The sequence below is a fragment of the Acyrthosiphon pisum genome, chromosome A3 (assembly GCF_005508785.2).
Source record: "Acyrthosiphon pisum isolate AL4f chromosome A3, pea_aphid_22Mar2018_4r6ur, whole genome shotgun sequence".
NCBI classification, from domain to species: Eukaryota; Metazoa; Arthropoda; class Insecta; order Hemiptera; family Aphididae; genus Acyrthosiphon; species Acyrthosiphon pisum.
The window spans coordinates 22,589,695-22,610,200 of record NC_042496.1 but is presented as its reverse complement, the minus strand read 5'-3'; the positions used below and the strand labels follow the sequence as shown (position 1 = coordinate 22,610,200).

The 20,506-nt window shown below is 30.0% G+C and overlaps 1 protein-coding gene across 1 annotated transcript in view; it reads right to left on the bottom strand.

The window, feature by feature from the left end:
* Positions 1 to 3,543: 3,543 nt before the first annotated feature.
* The window catches only part of LOC100570116 (neuropeptide Y receptor type 2), a 47,841-nt gene continuing 30,878 nt past the window's right edge, over positions 3,544 to 20,506 (bottom strand). The window contains exon 4 of the mRNA XM_003241210.4: positions 3,544 to 4,861. Coding sequence (XP_003241258.1) covers positions 4,400 to 4,861 — 462 coding nt within the window. The 3' untranslated portion in view covers positions 3,544 to 4,399. The remainder of the gene's footprint in view (positions 4,862 to 20,506) is intronic.

Here is a 20,506-nt window from a genome sequence, read left to right as displayed (position 1 = left end):
AATATAGAAACACCGATTTCGTTAGGTAGGTAGGTACCTCGTCAAAATGTACGAATGTACAATTCTATTATTCATAATGATTATAATGATATAATGTTTTTAGTTTTGTTTCTAAGTAGACTTAATTAATCATATAGATAGATATGTGTAATGAATTATAAAACATTGCAATGTGAAAATAATAATAGATAATTCTTTAATTAGATATAATTTTCATTTTTCATGTAGTAATTACCATATTCGTCATCGAGTTTCATTAAAAAAGTGAATTCATCGATACCAAATTATAATTTATTAATATTTATAAGTAGTTACATATTATAAACATATATGATGTACCTATGTACGATGTACCTATACAATATAGTATATAATATTATAATATTGTCAACTGGGGCCTATACTAAAAGGTTTCACTTTAAATATTGTTTACAGTTTTGTTGTACTGGATCAAAGAAGTTTATTAAGAAATAGAATACCTATAGTACTTTCGAAAACATGGATGTAATCAAAAATCATTTACGTCAATGGACAATGGCATTGTCATTTATTTACCATAAATACTATTGGTAGCTGTGTCAACGCCGGTCGGCTAGCGTTTTACGTCCGTCGTGTATAGCTGCTCCGATATAAGCCAATGCATTTTTAATTCGACGAAGAACACTGCAGAATATGCCATGTATAGCCCCGACCAAAGCCGAGTAAGGTCATAGGTGACAAATATAAAATATAAAAATATTTTCCAAAACATAGATAGGTACTTTTTGAAATAATTTTTTATGTTGTGGAATTTAGTGGTGATATTTTTTTATGGAATCAATTAGGGTGGAAACTGGAAAGTATAGTTTAATATGTATTTCTGTGTTGTGTAACTACTAACTAGAGTAATTCATATTGATATCATGCGAATATCTTTATGTTATTTAAATTAATTTTATATACATTAGACGATTCTTCGAAACGTTTTGAATTCCTTCCAAAACGCCCACTCTTCACTTACAACTATGCCATGCTAAAATCAATTAAAGCATGTCATAAAAAAGTTACTAATTAGTTGTTTAAATATTAAGCTAAATTATTGATTAACCAAATTAATCCATAGGGGTAGGTGATTTTGTTTGTAGTTCACGGTATGTTATGACGGAAGAGTATAATTGATGGTGGTTGGCGGGGGGTTGTTCTTACATTTTTAAACGACAAAACCAAAACTATAGTCTTGTAATATAATATAATATAATATTATTATATGTTTGTATATTATACTACTTGTATGGTGATTTTAGTTTACCAATTAAATAAGTTCGCAGTCGCTTAACTTTTTTACTAGGGACCCTCACTGTTATAATATACACAGGTATAGTCTCTCAAAAAATATAATTCAGCCATGAAAGATAGATTTAATATTATTAAATTGTATTAACTAGTTATTTGCCCATACGACATAACATCAAAGATGTTATAATCATGATTCATGACTTTTTTCAATCCTACCTACTACATAGGTACCTACTTATTTTAATGAGGCTTATCGCCATAGCTAGTCAATTTCGTATCGATAATATATATAAGACGTATATAACTAAACAAAAAAGTTGAGAGCCAAATAGCCAGGCAGTATTTAATTTTTTTTATATGTAAACATCTAAAAGTTTTTCGTGTAATACGAACATTGTGGCTAACTTGTAAAAACAAAAAAATTAAAAAATATGCCATGTAAATGAGTCAGTTCTAATAATTTAAAAGACAAACAATTTTTGTACCCGACTACCACCTGTGTCATTAATGCATTCCTAAACCGTTCATCCGATTGAGATGAAATTTGGTACAGAGATAGATTAGACCTCGGGGAAGAATATAACTGCTACATTATTACGAAATAGGTAAATGAGAGGTCCAACCCTAGGAAGTTCTCAAACAGGGATTTTGAGATTATTATTATTATTATTTATTGTTTAGTATTGGTTGCTATTGGTTTAAATAATAATAATTATTAACCTATTCATGTGTAAGCCACCCTATACCAACAATTATTGAAACATTTATGAGGTTGAAAAAAAGGCAAAAACACCCTTGAAGTCCAAGGAATTTATCGATACGTCCTATAACTTTTATTAAAATTGGTCAATTAGTTTCGATCGTTTGCTGTTGATCGAAATTATTACAATTTACAACTATACATTTTGTGGGAGAGGTCAAGAAAAGACGTATAGTGTTTACACATCAATAAATTATGAATATTGATTATTATGAAACAATGTTATATGTAAGAGCGTAGTCTGAGGCTATGAAATCACTTAAATAATGAGCTTAATAATCGAAAATTAATCGGGTACTAATGTAGAGTTAAGACCAACGTTGATTTGAAAAAATAAATTTCGCTTAAATATTGGTAAAGCCTAACTTTAAAATAAAAAATGTAAATTATACTTCTTATAAACTAAGTTTTTGTTTCATATTAAGTGTAAAAGGCTACTGTAAGAATTACACAAGTCATGGTTTAATTTGCTTAAAATATATTCACAACTGTTTATGTGTATCAGTGTATGTGTGTCTCTTATACAAATGTTCAGAATAATTTCGTAAAAAAATCAATATGGATAATATAGATAACAAATAATAACGTAATTATATTGAGTAACACGTGGTATTCGTAAAAATAACATATTAATCATAAAAAAAAATCACTTTGGTACATCGTTTCCCACGTTTGCTTATTTTACTCCGATTATTAAATAACTATACACTAATCTAAAAAATAAATACCTAGTCACATAGATATAGTAATATATTGTAGGTAGTGCTTTCTTTGATAGAAACATATTATATAGATAAAAAACTTTATGGTACAAATACAAAAAAAAATGTATGACTATAAAACTAAAAAATATACGATATATATCAATAGGACAGTTATAATAATAGTGATAATGACAGCAATCAATAAACGTATGACAAATACGGAATAACGGGTATAGGTCGTAGGTATACTAATAACTAATACATATATTATTATTATGTACCTAGGTACCTACAATATTATTATTATAGGTATGTATAAGATAAGTCTATATCGTATTTATAATAATATTTACATTACAATAATATTATCATAACATTAAATTATTATAGTGAGATCATCCGATGTCATGGCATGCTTAATGGGTGGGATTGGGGGGGGGGGGGTTGTCTTTACTCTGGGCTGTTTATCGGGAACTAAATTATGAGCACATTACGCTATAATACCTCATAAGTATAGGGCCCGGTAACTTGATGACCTAAAAATCTTTAAAAAATGCACACAAAAAAAAAATGTTAAAATGACTTATAAACATCACAAAATGACTTAAAAAATGACCACAATAATACGAAAAATAACTTTATAATGACTTGAAATTTTTAAAATTTATGTTATACAAAATTTACGTTTTATACAAATATACAATTCATGTATCATAAATTGTAATTATTATAGGTGCTCTTAAAAAAATTTTACTCTCGAAGGAGTCTACAAAAATAGTTTTTGCAGTTGGAAATAGGTTCTGATTTTATAGTTTCTATTTTTTCTGATTGGCCGGGCCTAAAATAGTATCTGCCTACAGTTTATTTTTTTAAAAAATCGTTGATTGCGACAATAAACGAAAAAGATAATGAACGTCGATAATCGACAAGCTAATGGAAACTTAATGTGTTAGTGTGTTACAATAAAGTGTAACTTTCAACAAGAAAAATGCAAATATATGTAAAAAAAAAGTACAAAATAGTATATAATGCACCGAAAATACTAAAAGATCACTGTAAAGCAATGCATTCCCTAAAAATGTAAAAAATTCAAAATAAAAATTGTACCATTAAATTCTATATTCCAAATTTTATAATATTTTTGTTTGAATATTTCAAATTTCTGTAAAGACGAGCCTCGCGAATGTATAATCATAAGAATAAAAGATGCAAATGCATCAAGTTCCGGGCCTTACTTATAAGTGACCGGGTCAGGTTAGGCATCATCGAGGTCTAACCTGACCTAATCCACACACATACCTATATAGGCAGGTATGTGTTGATCGAGTATGGGGCTGGGAGGTATGGGTCGGTTATAGTGTTGGAGGTAAAGTGGTGTCTTCTGTATACAATATAATATGTACACATACCTACCTACTTGCAACCTAAATATTATGTTCTATTGCGCTAATAATACAATTACCTACGCATAATATTACGTCATATTATTATTTTACAACAAATAAGGGGTAGTATATGTTATAAGTCATAATATTTAATAGAGTACCTACGATATTACAATAATCAACTACAATAATAATAATAATAATGACATTTTATGTGACTGCAGTTCTGTTCCGTTCCGGCCTCGCGGACGTGATGGTCGGGCGTCATCGGTACCTCACCAACACTCGTTGGTGGCGGACGACGACGCGACCGCGGTGACCGGCAGCTCGACCACGGACGCCGAACTGCCGGGCTGCAGTGTCGAGTTGTAGTGGCCGTTGCTGGGAGTCCGGGCACCCTTGCTGGCGTTGTCCAGCAGTTCCCTGTGCATGGCCCGCCGGCGCTTCGATATGAACCACAGCCGGGCGAAGCACTTGCGGAAGTTCTCGGACAGCACGCCGTACAGGATCGGGTTGACGACCGTGTTGAGCAGCGCGAACAGCAGGCCCATGATGAAGTGATGCGACCGCAGGAAGTAGCCCGTGTCCTCCGTGTCCCGGCTGCCGTCCACGTAGATCAGGCACATCACGACAGTGATCGGCAGCCACATCACCAGCACCACGATCACGTTGATCAGCAGCACGCGTACCACGCGCACGTGTTTCCTGTACCGGAGCTCCTCGTGCCGCACCAACACCTGTCGACCAAAGAAGCGTCACGTCATCGGATTAGATAATATTATTATCAACTATGATAAATTAATTTAATATACCAAATATATTTATACACTTAATTAATTAACTATATTCAACTAGACGCGGGCTTGAGATAATATTATATACTTTAAGCAGTGGATACTTTTTCAAATTTTGAATCTCAAAGCACTTAAATCTACGGATATCCACCCGATGTATCTATGCGTATTTACTGTTAATCTAATATATTTAATATTAATTAGTATGGCTGTTGTTTTATGAAAAGTCGATAAAACAAACATTTCCAGCAGAAGAGCTATCCGCAACTGTAAGTATAGTAGGTACCTAAACAATAATAATTGTTGAAATGTATAGGTACATTTGTACGCGTGTATAAAAAAAAAACTTATAAATAATATATATTATGAATTCTAATAAATATAGAACATTATTAGTTCTGAAATATTTCTATTACATTTTTTCCCGGGAGATTTAAGTTTTTCCATTAACTCGTAAGGTAAATAGAAAATCATTTGTTAATTTATATTGCAGATGGCATTATAACCTTTGTTTGAAAATAAAAAAATGAGGTATAACGATTAATAATTGTATTGATTCAATTCTGATTCTTAGCAAACACGACAAATCCCGAAATGAAAGCCACAAATTATGTGTTATTTAATATTACTATGTACTATAGGTACCTACAAATTGTGCAAATTTTCACAAAAACATGAATCCATAATTACGTTCATCATCCCACGTTGGACAAAACTACGAAATGTGTGTAATTCGAGAGTTTTAAAATTGTAAGTTACCTGGATTTATTTAATTTTAATGTAATTTAAATATATTATATAACTATATTAATATAATCATTGCTAGTAAGCAAATATTTTATTCATCAGAATTTTAAAATGAGTAAAATGCAAATATTTTTAGAGATCGGTTGCTTTGTATAGGTATATAAAACTTTATTAATATCTTTTGTAAATAAACCGCCAGTTCTACACATTAAAATACGATTAGCAAAATATAATTTTAACTGTAATCAAGCATCTTTAAATGTATGACATTTTAGCATATTATACTTACATTATTTTATAGAAATTATAGGGTACCTATTGTTCATAATATATTATATTATATCGTCATTTCAAAATTCGTGTTTTCCCATTATTGCTAGCTCGATTAAATAATCGATGGTTGAAACTTTTGATGAAACTACTTCAATAGACTTCATAAACTTCCGAGCAGCGAGGAACTTCTGAATCAATATTATACTATGGGTATCAAAAATTCACAAACTCTTTCCCGCGGGAATTTCAAATAAATCTTTTACATTTTCAATAGCATTTGAGGTCATTTTTTTAATCTCAAAACGATTGTCATCGGACTCCTCCGTTTATCAAGTTACGTGAATGCGTTTAGTAGTACGATGAGTACCTGCCTATTAATTAATATAATAGTGCATTGCATGTATTTTTCTCGGAAAATTAGAGACTAGAGAAGAACTCAACTCTCAACATTTTTCCGAAATATCAATGTTTTTTATAGTTACCTATTCCTAGAGGTTAAAATTCAATTCATTTTTAATATATTATATTGAGTGATTTTGTGTTATTTACTCGTTCATACACTAACGAGGATTTAAATAAAAACACAAAAATGTATTATTAAATATTTGATGCAATAATTTAAATGCTTTGTGTATTTATTACTACCTGATAATTATTAATTAATAAATTACCAATAACATTACAATAGTCATACACTTATCAATATTTTATAGAAAATTAGCTCAAATAGTTCAGTATTAATTGGAACTTGTAAGTATATATTACAGACTTATTGGTAAACCATTAATTAACATTGTAAAAATACTTGGTGTATAGAAATAATTATTTAATAAAAAAAATAAATATTGTACACTAGCGGCTACCATACTTATTTTTTGCGGTATTAACACTCAACTATAAAATCAATTTTAAAACGTGAATAGTTATAATTTGTATATTTGTACCCACATTAAATGTTTATATAATTATTCGATAAGACAGCATAATTGCTCGTTTACCAAAACGCATTATTGTATTGATATAAATACAATAATACTATACCTACGCAATACAGATAATAAGTACTTCCATATCTTAGACAAACCGTTAAACATAATTTTTTACGGCATTTGTAGCAATTTATAAATTTAAATATTACGAAATCCAACTTACAATTATTTGCAATTAATTTTTAAAATATTGACATCAGTTTGTAGTCGATCGAACGAGCCTGTGGGGCTAACTTTACTGTCGTACCGTCACTCCTCACAGTGGTTTTTCGTATGACGTATGAAATTATATTTTGTTATTTAATTCAAATTTAACATATCCATTAGTCATTAAGGTGATATAAACTTACTCGGTGAGGAGTTACACTCGAAGTTAAAACCTAATATACCTACAACTGACTGACTTCTCCCTTTTTTAAAAATGTAACTTATATATTTGCTACGTATTTATATTTAAAATTTTTATTTATAAAGCATGTAAATTTTATATTGATAATAATTTGAAGTCTAGTATTATTTTATTATGTTTATATCAATTAATATTTTTCCGAGTAAATCGTATTATAGGTTTTTTCATAAAAAATAATCAAGCAAATAACAACAAAAACCGAAATTCACAGTTTTCGTAGAATTAATTATTAGAACTTGTTTAACAATAATTATTCTATTGAACGCCCTTGTTTTATTTTTAAGTTGTAATCAAAAATGTGTCATACAGAAGTTTGAATTACGTCCATCGAGTATAAAGTGTAAACACTGATGAGTTTTACCTACCTACTTTTTTTACGTTATAAATTATTATTGTAATCAGTTTTATAGGTTGTATAATTTAATAATATAACATTTTTGTATAGTTTAGTATTTGTGAACGAATACTTAGAACCTTCTAGGTACATTAAAACGCTTGATATGAAAATATTATATTTTAAATGTACGTAAGACGCGTAAGACAAACGGAAAATTATTACATGCTATAGGTACAAAATATAATACAATCTTAAATCTTAATACCTACATAAATACTGTCTGTTATATAGGGCCGTGCTAACCTTCATTGGCGCCCCAGGGCAATAATATTTGGCACCCCTATTAAAAATACATATTTAAACATTTGCCCCCCCCCCTGGCACGGTTCTGAATTAACTACTGTATAGATGCATTCGAAAGAATTGTCGCGATTCTTATCAACTATATAATACGACGTGTTGTACGACTCGAATAAGAAGAAAAATAACATTTCAAATACAAAATATCGTGCATTACGTTTATTGTCAATTCGTGTATATTTATATAGTTATGGCTTATGGTGTACCTAAGTCGTACCATTATTATATACATAGTGGTATGTCTACAGCAGGCGTAACACAAGAAGGGATCGAACAAGGATTTTTATGTTTTTCCACTCATAACAGGTAGAGGTATAGGTAATTACGGATGAATTTCCCCGAGTTTTTACCTCAACAGCGGAAAAAAAAACTGCAGGATAATGGATATAACAAATATTATATATATCCGTCTAACACGCAGATTATTTGTTTTAAGTTTATTACTTTTACTATAAATACCTATACACACACATATATATATATATTTATAAAAAAAAACGTGACGTCGAGATGCATCGGAAAATATAGAATCACGTTCGTAGAAAATCCTCGATCGAATATCGCGATCATATTGCTTTCAAAAACTTCAGCTGTGACTTATTACTTATCATAGTTCCAGCCGCATATTATATTCTTATCACGTTTGTATGCCTCCTCATACTGTGTATATACAATATACATGCAAAGGCATTCTCAGGAATTTTCTGTGGGTTGTGGCAGTGGGTGGCAAGGCCGTAACTGGAACAACATTTCCCTCGTCCAAAATTAAGTGGGGGCATATTTTTTTTTATATAGGTCGTAAGTATAAATAAGATATTGATAGCGAAAAGGAAAATGGGTATAATTATAATTTATATTTTGATATTTAAAATTTTAGATGACAATTAATATATTTAATAATACTGTACTATGTATGTAGTATATAATTACAGATATATAATAGATATATGTATAAATATATATATATATATTCAATGTAATAATTTAATATGTATATGTCTGGACTGTGGTAGAATCTATTCATGTTTTTATATTATATATCATTTATTGTTTAATATAAATAAATAATTATTGATATTGCCTATGATAAATCATAAATGTTGTGCTTAATTCATTATTATACAGGCATTTTACGAAAATGTATCCTATATTAAATATTATAACTATTATAAGTTATAACTGCATATAAATAGGTATAATAACTGTATAGTTTATACTTTAGGATGATGATTTTTACAGTAAAAACTTATTATCTCCGCAAAAAATAAAGTTTTTGAGAATGATTTAGATTCTGAGCGGAGCGATGAATGTATTGATTTTACAATGATGAGTATATTTTATTTTAATTTTTTGTGTTTGTAACTCTAAAAATGTCCATAGATACATGAAATGTTCACTGAATTTGCACTTTCTATATAACATACAATTTTCAAGATATTTCGACTCGTTTTGAGCTGTTTATTTTCAAAATTAAATTTCTTTAGTTTATTTTGTCTATAAATATCAGTACAATTTTATCTGTTGGGTCATAAAGCGTGAAAATTAAAACTATTTCAATATAATATTATAGTATTTAAAATGTTTGCGTTCAGATAAAGCAGACCCGACCGGATGTAGATCCATCATTCCGCATTCGCCTAGCCATGTAGGCAGATTGTCAGGAAAAAAATGCATACAAAATCAGTTTACGTGTAGTACATGTAGGTAACATCATAATTGAACAAAATATATTTACGGGACAATCATAATTCGAGCATATTATGATACGTTCGCCACTAGTATTAGCTACACTTTATATACCTACTACAGTCGGGTTTGGGGCAGGCACGGACCCATAGCAAAGATCTAAGGGGGGGCCTCAACAATTTTTTTACAACACAAATACAATTATAATAAAATATTATACTTTACTAAAAATGTTGTCATAATAGTAGGTAATCAAATGTGATAAATAAATTATTGTTTTTGTTTATTTGTTATTTAATATATAATATTTATATTTATAAAAAAATATGTCTGGGGGGGGATTGGGCCTCTAGCCACCCCCCCCCCCCCCCTCGGATCCGTCCCTGGTTTGGGGGACTATTCATGCTAGCAAAAGCCACGCGCCACTGAACTAAATACATGGATCACGTGTATTATTCAAAATATGGTCCTGATAGGAAGTCGCCATAATATGCATTCCGAGTCTAGGAAAAACATGGTGAAATTTAATGTCATCTATGAAAATCGTTAACATCATCATAATATTAATGTTAAAAATCAAATTGGAATGCATATGGTGGCTCCCGCATTTTACATAATACTATACGAGAATCATACACATTACGCATTCCATGTATTTAGTTCAGTGCCACGCGCTCGTCGTACCTATATATTCACCACGTGCGCTTAATATAATTTAGGTACCTATACCGCACATGTAGGTAAGATACGATATTGTAATATACACTGTATTACGTCCAAAAATAATACAATAGTTACACGCGCGACTTCAACCTTTACTGAGCTCCGGCGATGGTATATTTTATGTAATATTGTAATATACCAATATACACCGCATACAATGTACCTACAAAATGCTTAAAAGTAGCGACTACGAGTGTATAATAATAGCGAGCCACGAGTACAATACCGTTTGTTTCCCATTGTTGGCGCACGATGTGACAAGAAGAAGATGACGGGGTTGGGTGGGCAATTTCTTTTAAGTATAATAATATATTTCCTATCTGGATATCAATTCAGTTCAGGGAACACGTGATGGTATATTATATTATTATACCTACGCGTAGGATGTTGCAGACGTTCGGCACCGCAGCCACGCAGCAATTTTGGTAAGTCGATCTAGGTACACGGATTTAGTATTTTGTATATTGTGAGTTATGACTTTACGAGTGATTGAGCGACGCATAACAATATAAGTATACAATATTATACTCGTATAATTATAGTTGTAAAATTTATATTTAGTTAGGCACGTATATGATGTCCTAATTAATGGTAAAATAGTGGTGGGGCAAGGGATTTGATCAGGCATACATTTTTTGTACAAGACAAAAATGTTTTAGTTATTTAAAGAAGTTTTTTGACTTTTCAATTTTTTTCGGTTTTTAATATAAATAAGTTTATTGGCTGGGTACAGATATTTTATTTTTCTAACGTTTTGTTTATCACCATAGAAATGAATAAAATGTAAAAATTATCTAATCCCCACTATATAGGTATATATTATATAATTAATGGTTACTTATTAAATATTAATATATATTTATGGTTTATAAATTGTCTTCGAAGTGGAAAATATCGAGTAGCTTTCTAGATACGCTTATGTTGTTTTTCTTTAAATGCCGATAAAAAGAACATGTTGCGAAAAGAAAACCGAAAGTATACCTGCGTACCTACAGTGTACCTACAACTATTTAGTCACAATTTTCACAAGCCGCAAAAATTAATTTTCCACTAGCATGTTGACGCGTTTATTAATAACAATCAATAATATAATAAAATGTCAAATAAAAGACAGTTGAATAGGCAACATAACAAAACGTTTATTCGTGCAAATCATAATATAGGATTAGCAGTATAACAATCTTATATTATAATCTAGGTATAACTTTTTTTTTCAACTATAGCGATCGAACGGCTGCAACCCGATTCGGTGATATCCGATTGAGCAGGGTCCATTTTTCTAATGATTGATATCAAACGCAAAGTACCTAATAAGCGTCGGACGAATAGCTTCGTCCGTTTCCACATTGAACGGCGCTCGGGTACCTATAACCGCGGCGGCGGTCACCGGGTATATGTTCCATCGCACCGGCGGAGAATTATACAGGCTCCTGAAGCAAACTCGCGTGCGCTGCAGCTGTATGCGCGTGAGATTTAGCTCGGCCGTTTTCAAACTCGGACGTCTCGGTCGAAACTCGCGCCGGGACGTACCCGATGCGGGCCGAAGTAATCTGCGCCGCGACGTTCGGCATCGAACTACGACGGCGGGTCCGCGAGAACGCCGCTTGACTGCTGCACGTCCGCTTCGGCCGGCCAAACCCGCAGCGGCTCGATCTTGACACCGGTGGCCGCGACCATTTCGGCCGGCCGGCCACTGAACGGCTCGACCGAAGTCGTTCGCATCGAATCGCTGCGGGAAGACGGTGAATCGATACCGAATGCATCACCCGCAGAAGCCGCCTGCACCGCGACGTTCGGCGTTGAACTGTATCGCTTGATCGCCGGACCGGCGGACTCACCGCGACTTGTCAACACGATATATTGCAGCTCGGGCCATTTCTTAGCTCGGTAAAAACTCGGTACAACGCGATCGATTCGGCGGACGGTGAGCGAATCTCGACTTCGGACGATGTATTCTGCAGCGATATTCGACATGATCATAGATGCTGTTATAGGTACACTATGTTAATATACAAATTATATATGTACATAAAAAAGTGCGTTATAACTTTTCGAATAATATTAAAATTATAATTATTCGTATTGTGTTCGTTGTTACAATAATACAGAGATAATAATAATGCTGTGACACAGAGACGAATTATAATGTATATTTCCAACACTACATAGCATGTTCATAGAAACAAGATTTAAAATACTTTTGTCTCGGGAATAATTATTTTAGCTTATTAATTATTATTAAATGTTAATATTTTCAATTAAAAAAAAATTGTGTCGAGGAATTAAACATGTTAGGAAAGTTCACTTTGCGAGCGTTCTCAATTCCCGGTTCCGAAACGTATTTAAAATTGTAATACAACAAATCAAGCTATAATCCCATACATGAATATGGTTAAAAAAAACTTGGTAACCTATTTATATTTTGGTTTCTATTTGTTTAAAATTGGTTACTATACGAATTTACTTCGAATTGAAGGGCTATACAAACTTAATATCACAACAATCGTAACAATTTACCGGCAGTTAACAGTCGGCCACGACTATATTGTGATCTGTGGGTGGATCTGAAATTTAATGTGGATACGAACACGGAATAATACGAATAATTCAAACAATGTTTACCTACTGAATTTTGTAGATTAGATAAATAATGAAGGGTTTAATAATAAAATTTAAATACATGTTTTTGGAGGGGCTCAGCCCCCCAAATTGCTTTTGCCGACAAAAAAATAAGGGCACTATAACATATTGAAATTGCATGTATTATATTATAATTATATTTTTAAAAAAGGTTTAATATTTTTTGGAATAATACAATATGAGCGTTCACTGTTATGATAAATAAGAATCTCGTTGCATGTTATATAAATTATGTATCTACTCCCGATGTTTTCTTTTCTATTTTCTAAAAAAATAAAATGTGATACATATATTTATTATTTACATTAGATAATATTATCATGACCGTGTTGAAATGAAAGACCATCAGTAGAAACTATAATATTTACGCGCTAAAACCTATACTTAAGCTTTGTTTCATATCATATTCGGATGCAGTTGCACAACGGAAATAATAATGATATCGTATGCGGCCGGAGGGCCGGATGGTGTAGGTTGAAGAAATAATATTATATTATAGAAATGCTATGTTATTACATTATTGAATATAAATATTATAATCGGGTGATCCGTTTATCGTAAGACACTATCACTGTTTAAAAAACTATCAACACTTTGAAAAACAATTTTTTTTTTGCATAATTTTAAAGCGAAAAATATATTTTTTTACTATTTTTATAGTTATAATTTAATTAACGACAACCTGCATTTTTAATTTCTAATTCCAAAGCAGAATATTTTCAGAGTAGTTTCTTTGATGTATAAAAATCTTTGTACGAGTAGTTTATGAGTTGTAAGTAGGTATTATAAAGTTTATTCGAGAAAAGTGGAGTGGTGCTGGGTTACTCGTAAAATTTTAGATCACTAATCCACTCATCTAAACTTAAAAAATAATTATAATTTATGACTAATAAACTGGGTACTTGTCCGAAATTTTGCTGTTTTAGATCGAAATACTTAAGTACACATGAAAAATAAAAATGTATGCTGATCGTTCAAGACAGTAAAAAAAAACATAAAATATAGTAAAAAAGATAGTTTTGTAATGACTTGAAATTGTGTAAAAGAATTAATATTCAAACAAAACTCAATTGTTTTCTGAAATAATGAGTGTCCAACGTTCACCTATTGGGTCATCCCGTATATGCAGGGTACATAGCAATAATTACGAAAAAGTATAATATTATATGGCTTAACCGCAAATTTCACTAGAATGATCTAAATCGCGTGTATGTGTATTTTTTATAGGTTTGATTCTGATTTCCCGTCATTCCATAATTCGTGCTCAAACAGAATAATAACTATTAATTTACAATCACGTGTGATGTCATGTCACGACCGGTGCGCCGTCGTCATCGTTACCTGTACACCGGCGTAAGTGAGTCACCAGTTGCGTAATTTGCTTATGTTTATGGGGGGGGGGGGGGGAATGGGAGGCGATGACATATTTTTTGTACATGAATATATTACTTAAATATTTTTTTTCTATGTATTAAAATTTACAATCACTTCTCGATAATACAACCATTGCACGCACATATATATGTGATGAACCTATATACAATGGAATTATGCACGCTTATAATAATTTCTATTATATACATACAATTGCATAATATTTAAATGACACAATGACAGTGACCGCTACAGTATGAAGGAATACGTTTTACAAGCTTATAAGTCTAGAGTCCAGATTTGTATTCTGGTAAAACGTTCGAAATATGATGTTGATATGCAGTAACAATTTATGAATTGATATACCCTGAATATTATAAAAATAAAAATATTGATTGTTATTAATTTTCAAAAATATTATATTTTAAGCTTCTGCATAATTCTTCATTAAAATAATCGACTTTTGATCTACTTTCATAAAAAAATTCTTGTTTTTTTAACTATGGCATGTAGATATATAATAAACTGGTCCACGTCTTAATCGTATTATATAGTAATAATAATTTAAGATAATAGATACGACGTGACATCGTGTAGTATATTATATTCTATTATTATTTATTGGTATATCGTGGCCTCTTTAGTGAAATATCAGTATAAAAATATAATTGTTTATGATAAACAATAATATAATTTATCACAGGAAATTACCGAATCGGTGAATAAAAATTAGAACTAAATTAAAAACTCGAAAATATTTCTCTAATATAATCCAATATAGCGGAAATATGCTAAAATATTCTTTAATATGTAACATAACCTAAAATATTCTGAAATATTCTCCTAAATAAAATTATACACTAATATGCAAAAAAAAACTTTTTTTTTGATAGATTCTACAGGTTATGAAACACAAACATTTCTTACTCCCGTCGTTAGTTACCCTAGTTAAAAATATGTTTTTACATACAAATCCGGACTCAACTTATTAGGTGTTAACTTCAAAATTAAAATGTCGAAAAAACCATAATATATGCTGTTACATAGTAGTTTAATAATAGATAAATTCACTCTAATATTAAGATCAACTAAGCGAAATAAGAATTGCTAAACACAAATTTATTATTAATTGGTAAATAATTAAAAATAAAAAAAAAAACAGGGGGAAATTGTCCGCATCCAAAAATTTATCGGGGGGAATATGTCCTACTACGCCGAAAACATCCGGGGGGGGGGGGGGAATGTCCGGATACCATTTCCAAGATGGAGACAATATGTGTGTGAGCCGTCCTCTTAATGTATACTTGCCAGTTAACCATATATAAAAAAATTCGAGTAGTTTAGTAAATTTTATCATGTTTATGTTAAGTAATTGTCTAAAGTTAATTATAAATTATACTGTTAAATGGGAGTTCAAATGGAGCCCAAACAATTGTGGGGGTGTAACTATTTATGTCGTTTGATTATACACTGCAGCTGTGTTACAATTTATGTGAAACCAATTGAGTCGCGTATATGCTTCAATATACGTAATTATACTAGTTTGTGTTGCTTCATTGGTCGTGGGCCATGGCCATTATCCTATTCCTAGCCTAGGACCTAGAGACGAAAACTGTTTGGGGCGACCATTTTTTTTTTTTGGTCGATTGTAGTTTCGTAATATAAGCAGTCACATCGTTACATCGTTCACTATCGTCGAAGTCTCTAATTGAATAAAATTCTCTAATTGGTTAAAAGACTTAAGAAATTTTTGAATTTATGGATTAAACGATTTCATCGTTGTGGCTGTAAAATGTATAATATTTTTCGTTCATGACTTGCAGGAGTCGAATTTTGAATCCTCTAGTAAATCGGAAAATAAAATAAAAAAATCATATAATTTGTGTGGTTGTTAGAAAAACCCAGGTGTCAGAATACCCTATTTAGTAATATATTATAGTCCTCATTCTTACATCTAGTATACTTGACAACAGTTTTTTTTTCTAAGTGTCTTATGGGTATCAGACACCCACAAGTCAACTTATGTTGATTTATGTGGTATAGTGACCGTGTTACCATTTTATTTTAAAATTATATTTAATGTACAATAATAAAACATAAATTTCCTACTATACTTTGCGAATAAGGAGTGTATAAATCTTCGATCTTATGTATTGATTTATTCATCATAAAATTAAAGATATTATAGTACACATCATAGTTGTGTAATATTACTATAGATTTAATTTTAAACAAGTTATTAGTTCAATTTAAAATTTTTTTATTGGAATAAGTTTTAAAAACATGTTCATATTTTGTACCTGGATAAAATATAGCTAGATACAGATAAAATAATATGTTTTATACTAAAAATTTATTTAAAATTTAAATAAAAATAAAAGAAACAAAAATGAGAATTTTTATAAACTTTACTTATACTTTTTAACTATTAAAATTTTTTTTAATAAAAAAAGGATAGTAATAATAATCAATAACTAGCTTTATTTTAGGGTTTCTATATACAATTATTAATATATTATTATTCCTTATTATACGCCCGCTGTGTCTGACCGTCTGTCCTTACAATTTGTTGGTATATACTACCTATATTGTAACTTATCAATTTATTACTATGATATAATGTTCTATATTGTTTATGGTTTTGACATTAGTTGTTAAGTATAACACAATTATAAGAAAACCAAATTGATTCAAAGAAATTTGAGAAAAATTTAAATCGAGAGAGTTATAATTGTATGATAGCTTATACATTATATTTGACGTTTTATACTAAATATATTATAAAATGTATACAAAAGTAATAAAGGTACAATAGAAGCATGTGTTACGAAAAGAGAAAAATTTGAAAAATTGGCAATGTATTTTTGTTTGTGCATTTATTAATCAATGACAATAGACGGAACACCGTTGAAATATTTAATACGACGGAACTGCTGCGCCCATCGAGGCGACCGAGTCACAAATTATCCATCGATGACAAATCAATAAACGGCGATATAATTAATATTATAATATTTTTTTATTTTTATTAAATGATTTACAATAAGCGCAAGTGCTGTATGATGGATATTGGGTTGATTTTTGGTGGGGGAAGAGGTCGTCTTTGAAGGAAATTCGGAATAATGTTATAATATTAATATATGAATTATAGGTACATTCAATGTCAGAATTTGTAAATAATCATTGACTGCCGTCCATCTGTGTTAAATTATATAATATACAATTTATATTATTGAGAATGAAAGATTTTGATTCTTTTTAGTAAGCTATATAGTACCTAGTTGCTTTCATTATTCCCATTTCCTAATATAGGTACTGGTAAAATCAATATAGCCTTCACACTTGACATGTTTTTAAACTTATCGTTTTTAATTTTAAACGCTTTTATAGTCAACAATAATATTTTTTGCACTTCAATCCTATTTAGTTTTGATTGTATACAATTTTTTTTTTATAATGACAAAATAATTTTTTATATAAATATACTTAAAATAAAATTATAACATTTTATGGAAAAATGAGTGTTTGATTCTTCGCAAATAATGTAGGGAAGGTCGTATATATAAAATACACAAAGGTATATTATAATACTCGATTGTGCAGCGAAAGAATTAAAGAATAGTCTTTGCGGTCGGGTGCAGGTGTAGAGTGATGTTTTATTCATCGCAACTCTGTCGCCGAGCACCGTGGGATTCAATAATTTTAAAATGTGTTATATATTGAATATTTTCAAAGTGCAGGACTCGAATAGTATCCACCACGGTATAGTTTTAAATATTTTATTTTAAAAGACATTTTATCTTTGATTATTGTACACATTATAATTTCTGATGTTATAATGGAGATGGTCTTACAATTATTGACAAACGCAGCTCAAATCTTTCTCGTGGCACTTATATTCTATATATTTATGCACTATATTATGTTTCCCTATATTATATATAATTATATCGAAAACTCAAAGCAGATCTTACTTTTTAGAATGATATATCGTTTTTGAATTTTTGAATGATTTTAATAAATATATTTTTAAAAGGTAGAATATTGCAAAGAAAAACGTTTTATTAAAGTAACTTATATCTTACTAAAAATATTACAGCAGGTTTATTTATTTTTTTCTGAAAACATTGCATTTATTATATTAATTATTATAATGTATATTATTTCTATCATGTTATATTATTATTGTTAGGTATTAACTTTTGAGTCAATACCACTTTAACGTAGACGGGTAGAACAGTGTGAATAGTTTCATGGACTCGTGTTATGAATAGGTAATAGCTTAAAATTAATCTTATTATTTTGAAAAGGTCATTCTATATAATACAATTTATAATATATGTAAAAGTTTCGAGTCCCCAAGAATAATGTTTTTGAATTACAACTAAATAACTAACATCGTTATTTTTCGTTTAAATATATCTAATTTCGTCCAAATATTAACTTTAAATGTCTATAAAAATAAACTGTGTTACCTAATGTATTTTTAGATATTTTTGGTTACGATATTAACTAATTATGTGGAACATTGTTTTAAATTTCCAATATTTAGCTATAAAAGTTAAAAATTTCACAGATTTTTAACTACAAAATAATTTCCAAGTTTTGGTATGATTATGATGAATTTTGTCAAAATTTGAAATGTATATGCTTATATAAAAAAAAATTGTGCCTATATTTCATATTTTTAGTTATTCCTACTATAAAAATTTCTGAGGGACCTTGTATAATAATATAATTTTCAAACTATTTGACCCACTACCCAGCTAACATTGTTTTATCGATATTTATAGAAAAAAAATGTCTAGAAATAGCTAAAAAAGAGTTGACTAATTTTTAAGATGTTATCATCTATCTATGGAAAATGGTAATAAATACACTAGGTGAAAATTTGAAGTATCTACGATATTATTTTTTTTAATTTCAACAGTAATAATATATTAATATCGTTCGATGATGAGAAATCATTAATTTACGAGTGAATATCCAATGTCGTAGAAATTCTACTTAAAGACGCCCATAAAAATTTATTGTGGATTTACGCTCAACTTTTTTTCTAATATTACACTCATAACAACTCATGAAGAATCTCGTATTAAATTTTCAAGTTTTTTGATCTAGTGAACAATTATTTAACGATAAATGGGTAATTGAAAAAAAATGAATACCTACAAAAAATTAATTGTGAAATCAATACTTTCATCGCTCCGTTCAGAATTCAAAATGATACATCAACAATAAAATATTTAATTGTTGTATCACGTTCTTATCATTTAAATGTTCGCACGAAAGAGTGCATAATATTTTAAAGATGATTTTTAGGGTTGAGTGGTTGACAATTATTGACCAAATGTCCTTGGACGTTGCCCGGATTGCAATAAAGATTCTTATGACTGCATTACATCTGTTTTTCGTATAATTTTCTGCACCGTACAAGACCAGACGCAATTAATAACAAACAAAAGGTCGACTGCAATAAAATTCGTATAAATTGTCTCGTTAGACGAGCACTAATTATTATATATATTGTAAATTGTATATAAATATACTATTCATCTGCTGTAGCATTCCGTTCTGACACGGCACGCGCGTCTGTTATTCCAGTGTTAAATTCTGCTCATTTAATATATTATTATTTATACTTTATGCTCGTATAGAAGTATTTTTATAATAGGTATATAGGTAATATTGTCTAGGAACTTAAAAGTGGAACTGGTGAGACGAGATTTATCGAATTGCAACTACAGCAGAGACGTTAGAGTAGCTATATTAGGTATACCGGGTGATTTTTTTATCATTGAACACTCATTATTTGAAAAAGTGTAAATTTTTTTGAAAATATTTTTTTACATAGTTTCAAGTCACTTATAAAACAACGTTTTTAATTTTATATTCCAAAGCGGAATATTTTTCTTAGTATTTTGATACATGAAAATCGAATTTAGGGCGAGTAGTTTATGAGTTATAAATATTCAAAGTTTAGATGAGCGGAGAAGTGGAAAAACATTTCGCGGGGTAATCCCGTACCACACCACTCCGCTCATCTAAAC